Source organism: Urtica dioica, chromosome 3 (assembly GCF_054948205.1).
Source record: "Urtica dioica subsp. dioica isolate 48M chromosome 3, U.dioica_male_clone48M_v1_H2, whole genome shotgun sequence".
Taxonomy (NCBI): domain Eukaryota; kingdom Viridiplantae; phylum Streptophyta; class Magnoliopsida; order Rosales; family Urticaceae; genus Urtica; species Urtica dioica.
In genome coordinates, this window is record NC_142758.1 from 50,392,952 (window position 1) to 50,407,321 (window position 14,370).

General features: G+C 41.1%; 3 protein-coding genes across 6 annotated transcripts; 2 read left to right on the forward strand and 1 right to left on the reverse strand.

The window, feature by feature from the left end:
* Positions 1-37: 37 nt before the first annotated feature.
* On the forward strand, positions 38-2,111 carry LOC149403617 (uncharacterized). The gene has a single exon (XM_089609203.1). It carries the CDS (start codon positions 867-869, stop codon positions 1,998-2,000), a length of 1,134 nt encoding a protein of 377 aa, XP_089465329.1. The 5' UTR covers positions 38-866; the 3' UTR covers positions 2,001-2,111.
* Positions 2,112-4,504: 2,393 nt separating this feature from the next.
* LOC149403618 (GYF domain-containing protein) lies at positions 4,505-11,440 on the forward strand. 3 transcript variants are annotated; one of them, XM_089608738.1, is made up of 12 exons: positions 4,505-4,894; positions 5,764-5,817; positions 5,935-6,008; positions 6,111-6,923; positions 7,031-7,112; positions 7,195-7,338; positions 7,454-7,608; positions 7,739-8,249; positions 8,331-10,004; positions 10,105-10,183; positions 10,316-10,458; positions 10,883-11,440. In XM_089608738.1, exons 1-12 carry the CDS (start codon positions 4,819-4,821, stop codon positions 11,197-11,199), a joined length of 4,122 nt encoding a protein of 1,373 aa, XP_089464864.1. In that variant the 5' UTR covers positions 4,505-4,818; the 3' UTR covers positions 11,200-11,440. The 3 variants fall into 3 exon arrangements, with proteins under 3 accessions (XP_089464864.1, XP_089464865.1, XP_089464867.1); XM_089608739.1 differs by having other exon boundaries at positions 10,889-11,440; XM_089608741.1 differs by having other exon boundaries at positions 7,748-8,249.
* A 9-nt stretch (positions 11,441-11,449) lies between these two features.
* On the reverse strand, positions 11,450-13,546 carry LOC149403619 (catalytic/ hydrolase). 2 transcript variants are annotated; one of them, XM_089608744.1, is made up of 10 exons: positions 13,330-13,546; positions 13,165-13,236; positions 13,013-13,092; positions 12,824-12,923; positions 12,636-12,689; positions 12,468-12,545; positions 12,254-12,351; positions 12,114-12,171; positions 11,914-12,035; positions 11,450-11,798 (listed from the first exon to the last, which is right to left on the reverse strand). In XM_089608744.1, exons 1-10 carry the CDS (start codon positions 13,519-13,521, stop codon positions 11,642-11,644), a joined length of 1,011 nt encoding a protein of 336 aa, XP_089464870.1. In that variant the 5' UTR covers positions 13,522-13,546; the 3' UTR covers positions 11,450-11,641. The 2 variants fall into 2 exon arrangements, with proteins under 2 accessions (XP_089464870.1, XP_089464869.1); XM_089608743.1 differs by having other exon boundaries at positions 13,013-13,110.
* Positions 13,547-14,370: the final 824 nt, after the last annotated feature.

Consider the following 14,370-nt stretch of genomic DNA (forward strand, 5'->3'; position numbering starts at 1 on the left):
AATGGAAGAATTATGTTGCATGCCGGATGCAATGACGGATTTACATGGGGCCTAAGGGTCACGTGACCCCCTCAATTTTTTTTTTCTTTTACATTTTTAGTCCATTTTAAAAATTGTTTTAAAAAAATTACCTTAAAAGTTTACAAATTAACTCCACTTGAGATTTTTTTTTAAATTACCCCCCCTATTTTTTTTTTAAAATTTACCCAACTAGATCCATCACTGGCCGCCGAATGAATCTGTTACTAAAATTAATGATAAATGAATAGAATATTCTAGTTCTTAGTGGGCCAGTTATCGTGTGCTAGTATTGTGCTTGTTGGGGTCAGACATTCTCACTTTTCTTTGTTTTTTTTATCAGACAAATTTGATAAAAAAAAATAATAATAATAATAATCACATACTCTTAACACTTGCAATTAATAGATAAACTGTAATGTTAAAATTTAAAAATGAAATATCTTGGGTATTTTTTTATTATGGTTTTTTTTTTCTCTTTCTTTTGGTGTATGCAAAAGAAATTCTGTCAAGTTGCACTATTTTTTTTTTATGGAAAATGCGAGGGATATTAATGTTAAGACTTAAAGAATATTTTTCTTCTTTATAATTTATAAAATTCCCTTAAAAAAATATATAATTTATAAAATATTTAAGTTGTCAATCAGACTGAGTCCACGAGAGAAGCGTGGCCCACAATGCTGTCACATACCAAGGCAAGAAGAGAACCATCTACTCTATTCTAGAATACAAAAAATCTTCCCTCCAAATAATTTAGTTCCAGAACCTTCATTATCATTCTAGTCTCTCTACTCTCAATATCTCCGCTTCCTATAAATACTTCGAGCCACCGCTTTTTCCTTCATCATATGCAAATTAGCCAAACAGAAGATCGAAAAAGCCAAAAACAAAGGAAAAAGAAAAATCAAAGTTCGTTCTCTGCTTCGACGATGGAAGGTTTCGAACCAGGAAGAGCGTGGGAGAATTACTTCGGATCTCGGCTCTCTCCGGCGAGGAGGTCTCCGAAGGTCGTCTCGGTCCCGGTGCGCTTCGTCTCCAACGATCGGCGGAGATCCGGCGCGGCGGCGGCGGCGGCGGCGACGATCCAGAAGGTTTTCAGAGCCTTCGTGGTGAGGAAGAGCGTGAAGAAGATTGCGGCAGTGAAGCGCGAGGTCGACGGCGTCGAGAGGACGATCTCTTCGCCTGAGACGGCGAAGATTCTCCGGCGAGACGAGAAGGAGAGGCTGAGACTCAACGAGACGCTGATGAGCTTGCTTCTGAGGCTCGATTCCGTTAGAGGCGTCTATTCCGGCGTCAGAGAGTGTCGGAAGTCTGTGATCAGAAAGGCCATAGCTCTTCAGGAGAGAATCGACGCCATAGCCTCTTCTTCTTTTGCAGAAAACGCCGAATCTGCAGTCTCTGAACTCGAAGACCGCAAGGAATCTGAATCCAAAGAGCCTGAAAACGATTCGGTTCAGGTTGGAGCGAAAGAGGAAGAAGCTAAGTTCTCCGAAGCAGATTCATTGCCTGATCTGCCTGATTCTCCGAAAGAGATAGATAAAACTGAGGCTGATTCCGAGAGTGAATTCGTATCCTCTCCGGAGGCTAACGAAGAAGGAGAAGAAGCATTAGAAGAGGAAGAAGAGAAGGAAGTAATGGAGACCGAAAACGACGAGGGACTCCATGGAGACGAAATCGAAGTTTCAAATCCCGACTCTGATTCCGAGAGCGAATACGAATCTTCTTCGTCGGTGATCGCAAAGGGCGGGAAAAATCGGAGGCTGATGGAGAGGATGTTGGAGGACAACGAGAAGCTGATGGGAATGATGTCGGAGCTCCACGAACGGAGCGCGGCTCAGACTCGGCTCCTGAGTTCGCTCTCTCAGCGAGTAGAGCAATTGGAGAGAGCTTTCGTGTGGGACAAGCTCGGCAAGAAGAAGAAGAAGCAGCGACGAGGCTGCGATTACAAGGCCAATTCTGGGAACAGATTTTCACAGCTTTGAATTTGAATGACTGGTAGTTCGTGGTTTTGCTGCTTTGTGAATTTGTAGAGACGAAGATTTTGTGATTCAGTTTGAATAAGAGCGGCTTGTCCGATGTCTTTTCTTGATTCATGTATGGGATTTACAGAAGCTATTTTGTAAAGAATTGTTTTCTGATTTCAATTAATATAACAACAATTTTTTAATTCAGTCTCTCTAGTTTTTACTAGTTTACATTGCATTATGAGTTTATGACTACGAATTTCTCACGACAAACTTTGTTCTTATGAAGATTTACGGCTCAGATAATATTGCAGTAAAGGGATCTAGCTAAATATATATAGCTAAGTTGGAATCAATGTTTGGAGAATTTCAAGAAAATAAGCCAAATGCTATATACTTAGCATATAAACCAAATATCGCCAAATTAACATTTCAGTGACTTCATTCCAAAAACAATAGAAGTGTTGTCTAAAAAATAAAATAAAAATAAGAATGTTTTTTTTTTTTTTTTTTTTTTTTTTTTTTTTTTTTTTTTTACGTGAAGATGTATTTTATTATTGTCAATTGGGTTTGAGACATAAATTTTCTTTTAGGAACTAGATATATTGAGGGTATGAAAGTAATAAGAGATACTTAGAGGTTGAAATATATAATACTTAAAAGTTATTTAGCTTACGAATAGGAGAGATTGCTAGATAAATGAGTATGGAAATAGTACGAGAGAATAATTAGGCAAGAAATTATCATCTAATAGTGGTACCTAGGATAGCCTAGTGGTAATTCCACACCACCTCATGTGTGGAGGTCGTGGGTTCAATCCATACTGCAGCAAAGCCGCCTTAAAAAAAAAAAGAAATTATCATCTAATAGCGCCTTTTTTTTTAATTATCAGAGCGCCAACTGAAGTGAGTATACAGCTCTTTCACGTAATAATAAAAAATAAGAAAATAAAAAATGAGAACTCTAATGGTATTCATAAATGCTTTTCAGCCCGAGTACGATTCGCACGACTCCCGACCAAAGTATTAAACACAAAAAACAAATTGCCACGTGTCAATGAATGTGTGGATCGTTAGGGCTCGTGACCCGTGATAAATAGCATCTCTCATTGGTATTAAAATGTTTAGTGCCATGTCCAACATTAAAATCGAGAGTCAACACTTGTCAGCAACAAGTCTTTTCTCGTTCACTCATCCATGATTGTCGATCTCAATTTCCCAATCGATCTTCCATTGAAATCACCCGATTTCCCATAAGAGTTAGCTTTCAAACGTTCAGCAGGTAAGCTCTCTATCTTCAACTCGTTCAATTTTTCCATTGGAGTAAGATGTGTGCTATATTTCATCTCTCACTCCTTCTCGCGCTCGGTTTAAATGTGCCTCCGTTGCAATTTTGATCGAATCCATGCCTAATCTTGCGATACATTTGTTGAATCGAGAGGATCTATGGAGTGGATAACTATGGAGTATCTGAATCTTCGCTATCTCAAAAATAAATCGACGGCGATGCCAATTCGAAGTGCACTTAGATATTTATTGTTTGCGCTGACAATTTTCCAAAGATTTTTGCCACGGTGACCGTGAAATTTAATTTTAGGCTCCTTACTATTTTCTTATTTCCCCCAGCTACCATATGTCACTCCCTCTGTTGATGTTCATGGCAACTTGCTTCCAAAGCAAAAACTATTGCATCAAATGATCCAAATTCTTCTAAGGGTTTTTGACTACCTATGAAGTAAATGTATTTTGTTCATTTATTTCTATTTCATTAATTTTTTTCCTTCTAGTTTTACCTATTCCATTTTTATATCATATATATAGATCAGCTTATTATATTGAATATTTAAGTATAAATTACAGTTTTTTTTATTCGATGAAATAAATATGTTATTATTGAATTCATGCTCTCGCAAAAAAATATTTAAAAATCATACATATTTATTTTTCCCCTTTGCCATCTTAGTTGTGCTATTATGGCAAATTGCCATTTTGTATCACAAACTTGAGTGTGCACTCGGTTGCTTTTGTATACATGATGACAAGATTTACAAATCAAATGAATTTATTCATAAATGTGTACATAATTAGGGAGAAAAAAAGAAACCAAACCGTGCACATGTTGGATCTCGGATTTGGTTGAGAAAGAAAATAAACATAGGCAAAGAAAAAAAAATTATATGTTTAATGAAATATCTATTGTTTTTTTTTTTTTCTGACCTTTAATACTTGAATCACATTTACATGCAAAATTTAACTTACAATAAAAACGTTTCTTTAATTTGTTACATATGTAGGTATATATTTTTATAGCTACTATAATAGACGTGCTAAAATTTAATCTTATGAATTTGTATAGTTAATCCAAGTATATTTGCAGATGATCTGTTATGAAATTTACTTTGATTTGTTTTAAAATGGAGTTATGGTAAAAATGAAACAATAATCTCGATGAAGGGTAATTTGGGAATCGAGGGTGAACATAGAATATAAGGGTTTTGAAGATTGGGCATCGAAATCATAATCTTGCGATATTTGAAAAAGAAAGCATTTTTGAGGTATTCCTTTTCTGAAATTTGCCTTCAAATCGAGATTATAACCCTCTCTCTCTCTCTCTCTCTCTCGTCCTCTTTCTCGCTCTCTCTGCAACTTCGCTAATTTTGCAATTTTGAAACCCTAGCTTTCGAGACCAACCATCATTGCCATCGCTTCATCGCCATCTTCTTCAATCGTCCACTCTCTGTCTCCGTCTCTTCTCCTTCTTTCTCGATCTCTATATCTATTTCGCTCTCTTTCTCTCTCTCGCTCGCTCGCTCTCTCGCTCTCTCTCAGCTTCACCAATGGCCGACGAAGGGAAGTTCGATCTACCGGACGATCTCTCCAAGAAACAGTCCGATCAATTTTGGACCGCCAAAGGTAAATTAATCTCAACTTTCGATTTGTTCGATGCTGAGATTCGAGATTGATTTTATTCCCTTGGTTTCGATCGAATCTGAATTATCCGAGTAACTGAACTTCGTTACTATATATTAAGTTTCGTTGACTGAATTTTCTTTGTTCTTTCTTTCGTTTGCGGATTGCCTTTTATTCTTAGCTGTTTCTTCGCGAGTTATAGTGATAATTAATCCGAAATAACATGAAATTTGAAAATTTACATATGAATCGAATTAGATTTCAGATAATTTTTTTTCAGCACTGGTTGGATCTTAAATTCTTAATTGATATATTACGAATGAATAATGTTACGTGTTTGTCTCAAATCTCGTAATTCTTAATTTCATCTCTTAAGCTCGAGGCATGTGGTTTTGGTATCTTTGGTCTATGAAAGTATATACCTGGCTGTTACTTTATGAGAATTAGGATTTTGCTTGAAACTAGGTTAATTAGCTAATTAAAACCCATTTCAGAATACAATTACCTTTTTTTTTTTTCAATCAGGTAGTATTGTGTAGTTTTTATTCTGTTTCCTTTTTGTATTGGATGTGAAAGATATTGAACAATTCTGAACTTTTTCTAAAGTTCCTTCTCTTTCTTTGTTTGAAGTTTTTGTTTTCCCCACTTGGAATGATAGTTGGCAGATAAGTAATAATATGATGTGCTTGTGTAGTTTTTTTTGAAACTTTGTAGTTTGTTTTTCTATTGATGATATAGTTGCTCTCTCTCTCTCTCTCTCTCTCTCTCTCTCTCTCTCTCTCTCTCTCTCTTTCTCTCTCTCTCTCTGACTACCATATTTTCTGTTCTTGACAAATGTTATAGTAAAGGTGTTCTGTTGTGTTTTTATTCAGTTGAAATCTCTGTGGGTAGTGGTTTGGAAAAGGTGCTTTTTGATGACTCCAAAGGTATTCCTACATATATATGTATATATATATATATATAATTAGATCCACATGGGGGTTCATAACATTGTTTCAATTTCGTTTCATCTGATTTCGGTTCTCGTTTATCTGTGGCTGAAGATTCCGCGGCATCAGACAACAGCATACCCTTGTCTCCCCAGTGGCTTTACGCCAGACCTACTGAGTCTAAAATGGTAAGTGCGCCGATTCATCCTTTGAAACAAGTCACGGCTCTCTTATTCGATCGCGGGAGATTCTCATTTGGAATTTTTTTTTTGCTAATGTTATTACGAAAGGAACCGCGCCCTCCAAGTTCGCTCGGAAACCCGACAGAGAACAACCAAAAGGAGGCTTGGCGTCTCGAAGGGTCCGAGGAAAAGAAGGATTGGAGGCGGCTGAACGCCGACGGCGAAAACAGTCGCCGCTGGCGCGAAGAGGAGAGAGAGACCAGCCTGATCGCCGGCAGAAGAGATCGCCGGAAACCCGAGCGCCGGGACGGCGGCGCGATGAGGGAGTCGGCGGCCGAGAACCGAGCGGTCCCCAATTCCGAGCGGTGGCACGATGGCCGTGGCAACAACCCCGCCGCCCACGAGGCCAGGCGCGACAGCAAGTGGTCGTCGAGGTGGGGCCCGGAGGAGAAAGACAAGGAGTCGAAGAAAACCGACCCGGAAAAGGAAGAACCCCACTCCGACAGTCAGACTTTCGCCGGAGCGAAGGCCGAGCGTGATTCGGATTCTCGGGATAAATGGAGGCCGCGCCACAGAATGGAAGTCCACACGGGCGGGCCGGCGAAGAACCGCGCCGCCCCCGGATTCGGGCCCGAAAGAGGCGGTAAGGCTGAGGGGTCGTATGTGGGGTTTTCCCTGGGACGGGGAAGGGGAAATCAGCCGTCGTCTTTGGGATCATCCGCTGAAGGCATTCCTGGGAAGTCTAGATACTCTGCTGATGTTTTTTGCTATCCGAGGGGAAAGCTTCTCGACCTTTATCGCCTGAAAAATCTCGATCCTGTTTTCGCTGTGATGCCAAAAGACATGGAAGAGTCACCCCCTCTAACCGAAGTGGGATTGATCGAACCATTGGCTTTTGTTGCCCCTGATGCTGCCGAGGAGGTTAGCAATATGATCCTTCTCTGAATTTTCGAAGATTTTTTAATGAAGCCTCTTGTGCGTAACGTTATTGATTTTTTTTTTTGTGTGTTGTATGTGGATGATAATAGGAAATGCTTAGCAGTATTTGGAAGGGAAAGATTACTGGTAGTGATGTGGCCTATAAGGGCAGATCAACTGAAAATGTGACAGGTATTTTTTTTAGCCCATGTATCTCTGACATCCAGTCTTAGATAAAATGAAATCTGTGGTTTAACCATTTTTCGTTTCGTAGGCGAAGAACTGAAATCTGTGGATAGAGTTGGGGATAATCTTCCATTAACTCTTGTTGAGGAGGCTGAAGAAACTGTGCAGGATCTCAGAGTTGATGGTGATTCTTTCTGGAATTTCGATGCACATAATAGGAGTATGAGAGATGGTAGGTTGATTGATATTTATATTTCTTATTTTCCTCATCCGTTATTACCTTGATATATATTTTTTTTAATCATAAAACTTAGATTGTATTGTTTGTGAACTGAATAATGTATCAGGAAAGGAAGTTCTTTTTGAAGAACTTGAAGATAAGGCCACCTTCACTAATGGTCCTGAAGGATCAAATTCTGTATATCTGGAAAATAATGGTATGTGTGGTGACATGAACTTTGGTGGTCCAGATCAGCCAATTACCGATGCAATTTACCGAAAGGTATCTTTTTTATTTTTTTATGTCCATATCTTGGTGACATCTGTTTTTTCTGTTTCCCGCAATATCAGTCTCAACTTTTAAGTTTCTCGATCGTGCAAGATCTCACGACGTTTTCCTTTACTCATTGAAGCATGAACAGAATGAAAAGCTTACGGGGGAAGTAAAAGAGACTGAAGACGACGTGTGGCCTGAGGATTTATGTTTATGTTACCTTGATCCTCAAGGGGTGGTCCAGGGACCGTTCTTGGGGGTTGATATCCTTTCATGGTTTGAACAAGGATTTTTCGGGATAGACTTGCCTGTTCGCTTAGCCGACGCTCCCGAGGAAACACCTTTCCAATACTTGGGTGATATGATGCCGCATCTGAAGTCTTTAGGTGGACAGAGTGAGACTGTAAATCAAACCTCGGAGCGCGGAGAATATGAAGCTTTTGGCGGGAACATGGTTCCTTCATCTTCTCCCCTTCCTCGGATGAATGATTTATCGATCGGCAACGAGCCAAGCTCGTCACTTTCAGAGTTTAATGGCCTCCCAGCGGCCGAGCTTGCTCAGCTGAGAATTTCCGAAGCCGAAGAACAACAGCAGCTTCCACATTTCAAAGGTCAAAGCTACCTCGATTACCGCGGGCAAGGCGGCGAAGGTTTTTAAAAGCTTCAAACCACGCTCCCTCGAATTTTGTAACCATAGATTCACTAATAATTTTTTTTTTTTAATTTTCCAGAAAATGCTTACACGGGATATCCCACGGCGAAATCTTCCGACCCGATTTCGAGCTCCGGAAGACAGCTGAAGCAGGCGGCGGATTACGCGGAAACGAAGTTGCACCCGTTCGGGTTGCTGTGGTCGGAGCTCGAAGGTGCTCAGATGAAAAGCAGAGTCCCGGTCGAGCCGTACCAGGAAATGGCGAGCGGTCGAAATTTCTCGCGAATGGAACGCGAGGCGACCCATCTCGACCTCGCCGATCAGCTGATGAACCACCAACTCCAGCAACACAAGTTTCTGTCGTCTCAGAACATGGCGCCGGATCCGATCCAACAGCTGTCTTCCCCGGAGCTGGAACACCTGATGGCTCTTCAGCACCGGCAGATTCAGCTCCAGCAACACCACCAGCTTCAGCAGCAACAGTTCCAGCAGAAGCAGAAGCTGTTGCAGGAGCAACAGCAACAGCAGTTGCTTCTCGAGCAGCTCTTGCAGGGTCAGATGGTCGAGCACGGTCAGAGACACATGAACACCGCTCTGGACCAGGTCTTCTTGGAGCAACAGCTGTTACACCAAATGCAACAACAACAACAACAACAACAGACCCGTCACCCTCACAGGCCGTCGCTCGAGCAGCTCTTGCAGGCGAAATACGGCCACGCTCAGCCGCCGGACCACCAACGAGACCTGTTGGAGGTTCTGTCTCGGTCGCAACAGCACTCGCAACTGCAGTCTCTGGAGCATCAGATGCACCAGCAGCAACACGAGCTCTTGCAAGCCCGACAGCTGTCCATGGGAATGAGGCAAGACGAGACCAACAACCAGCTGTTCAGGGGACACAGGCCGGGTTTCAACCCGTTGGACGTGTTTCAGCAGCAGCAGCAAAGGCTGTCCCCCGAAGAGCAGTTCGAGCGCGGCGACCGGTTTCAGCAGCAAGGCCTTTTCGAGCGGTCGATGTCCGGCCTCGACGTCGAGACCGCCATGGCCCGGGCCCACGCTCTGAGCATGCAAGACTCGGGTTCGCACCTGAAATCCCCCGGGCAAGCCGGGCAGTTCCTCTCCGGGGCCCACCCCCACGGGCAGTTCCACGTCTCGCACATGGACGGCTTTGATGAGAGCGGAAACAGCTACGTCGACCCGCGGTTCCAGCACTCCCACGCCGCGCCGCGCCGCCAGGACAGGGAATCAGAGCCCGCCAGAGTCGGCTCCGAGGATTCCACGCTGTGGATGTCGGAGAGGATCAACGAGGAGAAATCCAAACGGCTGTTCCTCGAGCTGCTGAAGCCAAAGTCGAGCAATCAGCTGAGCGATATGGCGGACTCGAGCAACGGCGGTTTGGCCTCCGAAAGCGGTAGGGTGTTGCCGGGCCAGTTTCCGATGACGAGGTCGGCGGATATGCCTTTCGGCGTCCAACCGGACCAAGAAGCCATTATGAGCGGTTCGTTTAACGTGAGAGCGTACGGTTCTAACCCGTCCCGAGAAGAGCAGTCCAGCAACGAAAAACTGATGCACAGATCCGATTCCGGAGCTTCCTCTCTAGACAAAGAACGCTTGGGCGTTCAGGGCGGTGAAGGTGGTCCGAGGGCAAAAAGCCGGAGCGGTGGTTTCGAGATTCAGCAAGAAAGCTTTGCGGCTTTAGATCACGAGAGATCAATGAATGCCCTCACTAGGCATCCTTCCCTCGGGGTCAACGCAGGTTAATTTTATTTTCCACGCAATGTCTACGTTTAATATTTCGCTTACCCTTTTAGTTAATAATAATATACTTTCTTCAATTGTATTTTTCCTGTTCACAGGCGGAAGTGGAAGCATATACGATAACAAGTTGGGTGGACCGTCCAGTATGTTTTTGGATGATATCGCAACAAAGGATCGGTGAGTGCCTTGAATCGTCTGTATAACCACTTGGGACCGGAATTTGGTCGGTGAAAGTGGTGCGTTTTGTTTGTTGGATACAAGTTTAGTCTGTTGTTTTCTCATATTCGACGTGATTCTCAATCTCAACAGTGTACCGGTGATGCTCAAAGGGCAAGAGAATATTCTGCTGAGACGCCCTCCCGTGCCAAGAACACCATCGTCCCAAGACGGGTTGTCAGATATGGTCTCCGATTCAGTTTCGAGAGGGAAAGCTTCAACTGCCCCGCGTGAAGGTACACGACATTATTATTATCAAACTTTTTGGCTTAAAGTCTATAAATTTTGATAATTGTGGCAATTTGGCTCCTAACAATTTTTTTAGCATTTTAGTCTCTTATCTATTGGCTTAGTAGCATTTTGATCCTTTTCATAATTAAAAAAAAAAAAAAAAAAAATTCAAGACCTAATAAGCTTAAAAAAATATTTACAAACTATATAATACCATCAAAATAAAATAAGGATTTAAAAACTAAGATAGGTGTTAAATTATTTGTACCCATAAAAAAAAAGGTATTTTCTTTTGTAAAGGGCCAAAATGCAACTAAATCAATAGGTTAGAGACTAAAATGCTTCAAATAAAGGTGTTATGGGACCAAAATGCCACCAATATAGAAATTATGGATTATTATCTTCTGCAATGTGTTGATACTCGAAAAGTTTCAGGGGTTCGACAAGAAGCAACGGGAAATCAATCAAGTAACCAACAAGCAGCGAGGGAGGCGCGTTTCATACGAAGTTCGTCGATGAGTGAGGTTGACGTTTCCGAGGCTTCATTCAGCGACATGCTCAAGAGCAACAACGCTAGGAAGACTTCTCCGACTCCGACTCCGACTCCGGCGGATCTGAACTCCGACCAAAGCCGGCGCGGAAAGAAGAAGGGCAAGAAAGGGAAGCAAATCGACCCTGCTCTTCTCGGCTTCAAAGTCACTAGCAATCGCATCATGATGGGCGAAATTCAACGCATCGAAGATTAGTTAGTTAGTCAAAGAGTTCCCATGTCACCTTTTTATAGCTTTTTCTGTACAATCCTTGTGGTTATTTAGAGGGGTTAAACTAGAATCTTTTTTTTTTCTTTCAATAGTCAAATTTGTTCAAAATATCATGATGATGAGTGTGCAGTAGTGTCGGATATAGGCTTGTACAGAATTACGAGTTCTCTAATAAAATTTATTAGATCAGATTTGCAGTTTCAAAATGCAATCTTTTCTTTCTTCTTCTTCTTCCTTCCATTTAGCCCTCTTTTGAGGCTTTAGGACAAGATAAATAAGAGCAGAGATAACTAGCTCAATCGCTGTTCTTCCAACTCTATTGGCACTTATTTATAATAGAATATTATTCAAAACACTGAACATAAAAACAATCTTAGTTGGTAGCTTACAACTTAACACAAACGACATTATTGCAACAAAAGTGAGCCTATGCAGGGGTATTTTTGGTAGAAAAAAGCTCCATCGCTGTTCTTCCCATGATCCAATCCAAGTCCGAATCCGATAAAGGCACTTGATTGGCTACGAGAATCGCAGCGTCTTTGGCTCCTTTGTAACCACATTCCGGAACCACAAACGGGAAATCGCTGCACCAACAACCAAAAAAAAAGGTTGACTTCTTATCTTCATACACTTTTCAAACAGACCTTTCTTTTTGTTCGTCGTGAAAACGGTCTCTCTTTCACTCACTCACTGAATTACCTTCCCCACATGACGCGATTAGCACCGAATGTGGACACGACTCGTGAAAGAGTGTCCGATAAATCTTCATACGGAAATCCCTTCCTTGATACCCGAAATAACGCGCTGAACTTCACATATACCTGTCCAATTCAACTAAACAAGTTCAGGGACCACAAAAGCAAAGAGCTTCTCGTTTTTAAGCATCTGAAGCTTTGAACCTGTGGGAATCTAGACAGGTCTAGGAGCGCTGAGAAAGCTTTAGTCTCTTCTTCATTCCTGCAAACAGACTAACATGTGAATGTGAACCCATTTGTTGCAGAGTCAAAGTCAACAAAAAAGCAAAGAGATGAGAGTCAACGTCGGAGGTTTGCAGAAACCAAAGTGATCGATAAGAACGAGCGTGGACGGGAATTCCTTGCTCAGTTCCTCTATTTCTGATATGTGAAGATTTAGACCCTGTTAACAAAAACAAAAAACAGAGTGTTCATCTCTCTCTCTCTCTCTCTCTCTCGTATATACACATACACATATATGATATATATATATATATATATATATATTTATCTTGTTACCTTCATACACATGAAACCTACTGGAATTCCAAGTTCTCCGGCCTTACGAAATAACAACTTTCCAACTTCATTTGTCATCTACATTTTTTTTTAAAAGTGATCCAATTATTTTAAATAAACAATGATAAAGCCTACAATTCAAACAAGCTAAAATCAACAACTTTATACCTTTTCACCGGGCGGCCATAGATACGGATTGAACCTGACAGCTCGATAACCATCCTAGCATCATTAGAGACCGATCAGATCAACCTAAATACTCGGAGATTTAAACCAGTGACTAGTTCATTTTCATCTCTCTCTCTCTCTCTCTCAGAAATTCGATATTGGTTCATTAATCCTTGATATGAATGTACCTCCAAAACAAGTTGTTGAAGATGTTTAATTCCAGTCCCATCTTCATCAGGATTAGCAAGACAACACCCCAAAAACTTTGATGGGTAACTCTTCAAAACACTGACATATTATATGAGAATATGTGACCAATAATGTGATGATCACCAAATCCAAATCAATAATATGAGAACATGGGAAAGAAAGACAACCTCGTCACAAGAGAATGGTCAAACTTGTGATTGATGGGTTGTACTATAAGCGCTCCATCAACCTCACCCTCTTCCATGCACTGCCACGTCACCACAAACTTCACCACAATTGTTCGACCTTTCATGTATATTATTTACCATTTTATCTCTACCTCGAGTAAGAAATCGACATTGCCGGGTAAAGTGGGTTCGATGCCGGGAAAGTAAGGATATTTATTAACAGCCTGAAAAGGAGAGAAAGAAAAATCTAAAATTTAAAAAAAAAAAAAAGAAAAAAAAAAGGTTTAATTGAAAGATGTGAGCTTTTTGAGTCTGACCTGTTCTGGGGACGCCCAGACATGCAAATGGGAATCGAAGACTTTGGTGGTTCTGGTGTTGGAAGCCATTGTCGATGACCACGAAGCTCTGGGATTGCTTTTGCTACCAAACGACGCAAATGGCCCAAAACGACGATGAATATCGCAGGGGCGAAATGGGAACGAGAGCACGAGTTTGAGCTTCTCGGCCATTGGTGAACTTTACTTATTTTTTTTTAATGGCAACCAAGAAATTGGACTACGTGGCACGAAAGGAAAGGAAAGGAAAGGCCATCGTTGATGTACTTATTGGCCCACTTCTTTGGATGCCATTGGGTTACAATTCATTTGGCCCACGGAAGAGAATGGGAATTTGTCATGAAAAACGGGAGTTTGTGAAAATTTTGGTAACACTGATTAATATACGCATATGTAGTTGTAGATTGATGAATAATCAAAAGTATGTATAAGTTTTATAATATAATATATGCTTCCATATTTTAATTCTTTTTTTTTTCGGATAAACTAGAGTTCACGTGTTTATCCAAAAAAATGTAAACAAACTCAAAGTGAGCTATTAGGGCGCGATAACAGTAATCAAAGGCGCAATAACAGTAATCAAATTGAATGACGCAATAAGCTTTAGCTCGTCTCTAATTTCGAGAGAGAAGAGAGATTACTTCTTGTATTTATAGAAAAGCCATGAAGCTAAGATCAAGGAGATCCAAGATGAGCCTAGGAAGATAAATGGGCATGTGCCAAAGTGAGGTTTGGCCGAGGCCCAAAGTACTTGGAATATTATTTGAATTTACTTTTGAGAGAATGTTTTAAAGCGAGTAGCGAATCATTTATGCATTCAATTATGATAGAACTTCATTTATCTTTGATTTAAATACCCAAAAAACCTTTTATGTATTTATTATTTATTTGTCAATATTATTGTGTGTATCGCTAGATAAGAATCATAAGATAAGACTACGAGTGGTAGAATTCTGCAGAACTATATGGTTACTTATGACATTTGAATTGTGCTTTGATTTTAAATTCATTCTCTCCTAATAT

What these genes read in the sequence shown, in the direction of transcription:
- LOC149403617 (XM_089609203.1), top strand. Translation starts at nt 867, where the DNA reads ATGCAAATTAGCCAAACAGAAGATCGAAAAAGCCAAAAACAAAGGAAA.
- LOC149403618 (XM_089608738.1), top strand. Translation starts at nt 4,819, where the DNA reads ATGGCCGACGAAGGGAAGTTCGATCTACCGGACGATCTCTCCAAGAAA. An exon ending in CCCCTGATGCTGCCGAGGAG is followed by an intron (nt 6,924 to 7,030) that starts GTTAGCAATATG and finishes GGATGATAATAG; the next exon opens with GAAATGCTTAGCAGTATTTG. An exon ending in CCGATGCAATTTACCGAAAG is followed by an intron (nt 7,609 to 7,738) that starts GTATCTTTTTTA and finishes TACTCATTGAAG; the next exon opens with CATGAACAGAATGAAAAGCT.
- LOC149403619 (XM_089608743.1), bottom strand. Translation starts at nt 13,521, where the DNA reads ATGGCCGAGAAGCTCAAACTCGTGCTCTCGTTCCCATTTCGCCCCTGC. An exon ending in ATGTCGATTTCTTACTCGAG is followed by an intron (nt 13,111 to 13,164) that starts GTAGAGATAAAA and finishes ATTGTGGTGAAG; the next exon opens with TTTGTGGTGACGTGGCAGTG. An exon ending in TAGGTTTCATGTGTATGAAG is followed by an intron (nt 12,352 to 12,467) that starts GTAACAAGATAA and finishes TTTTGTTAACAG; the next exon opens with GGTCTAAATCTTCACATATC.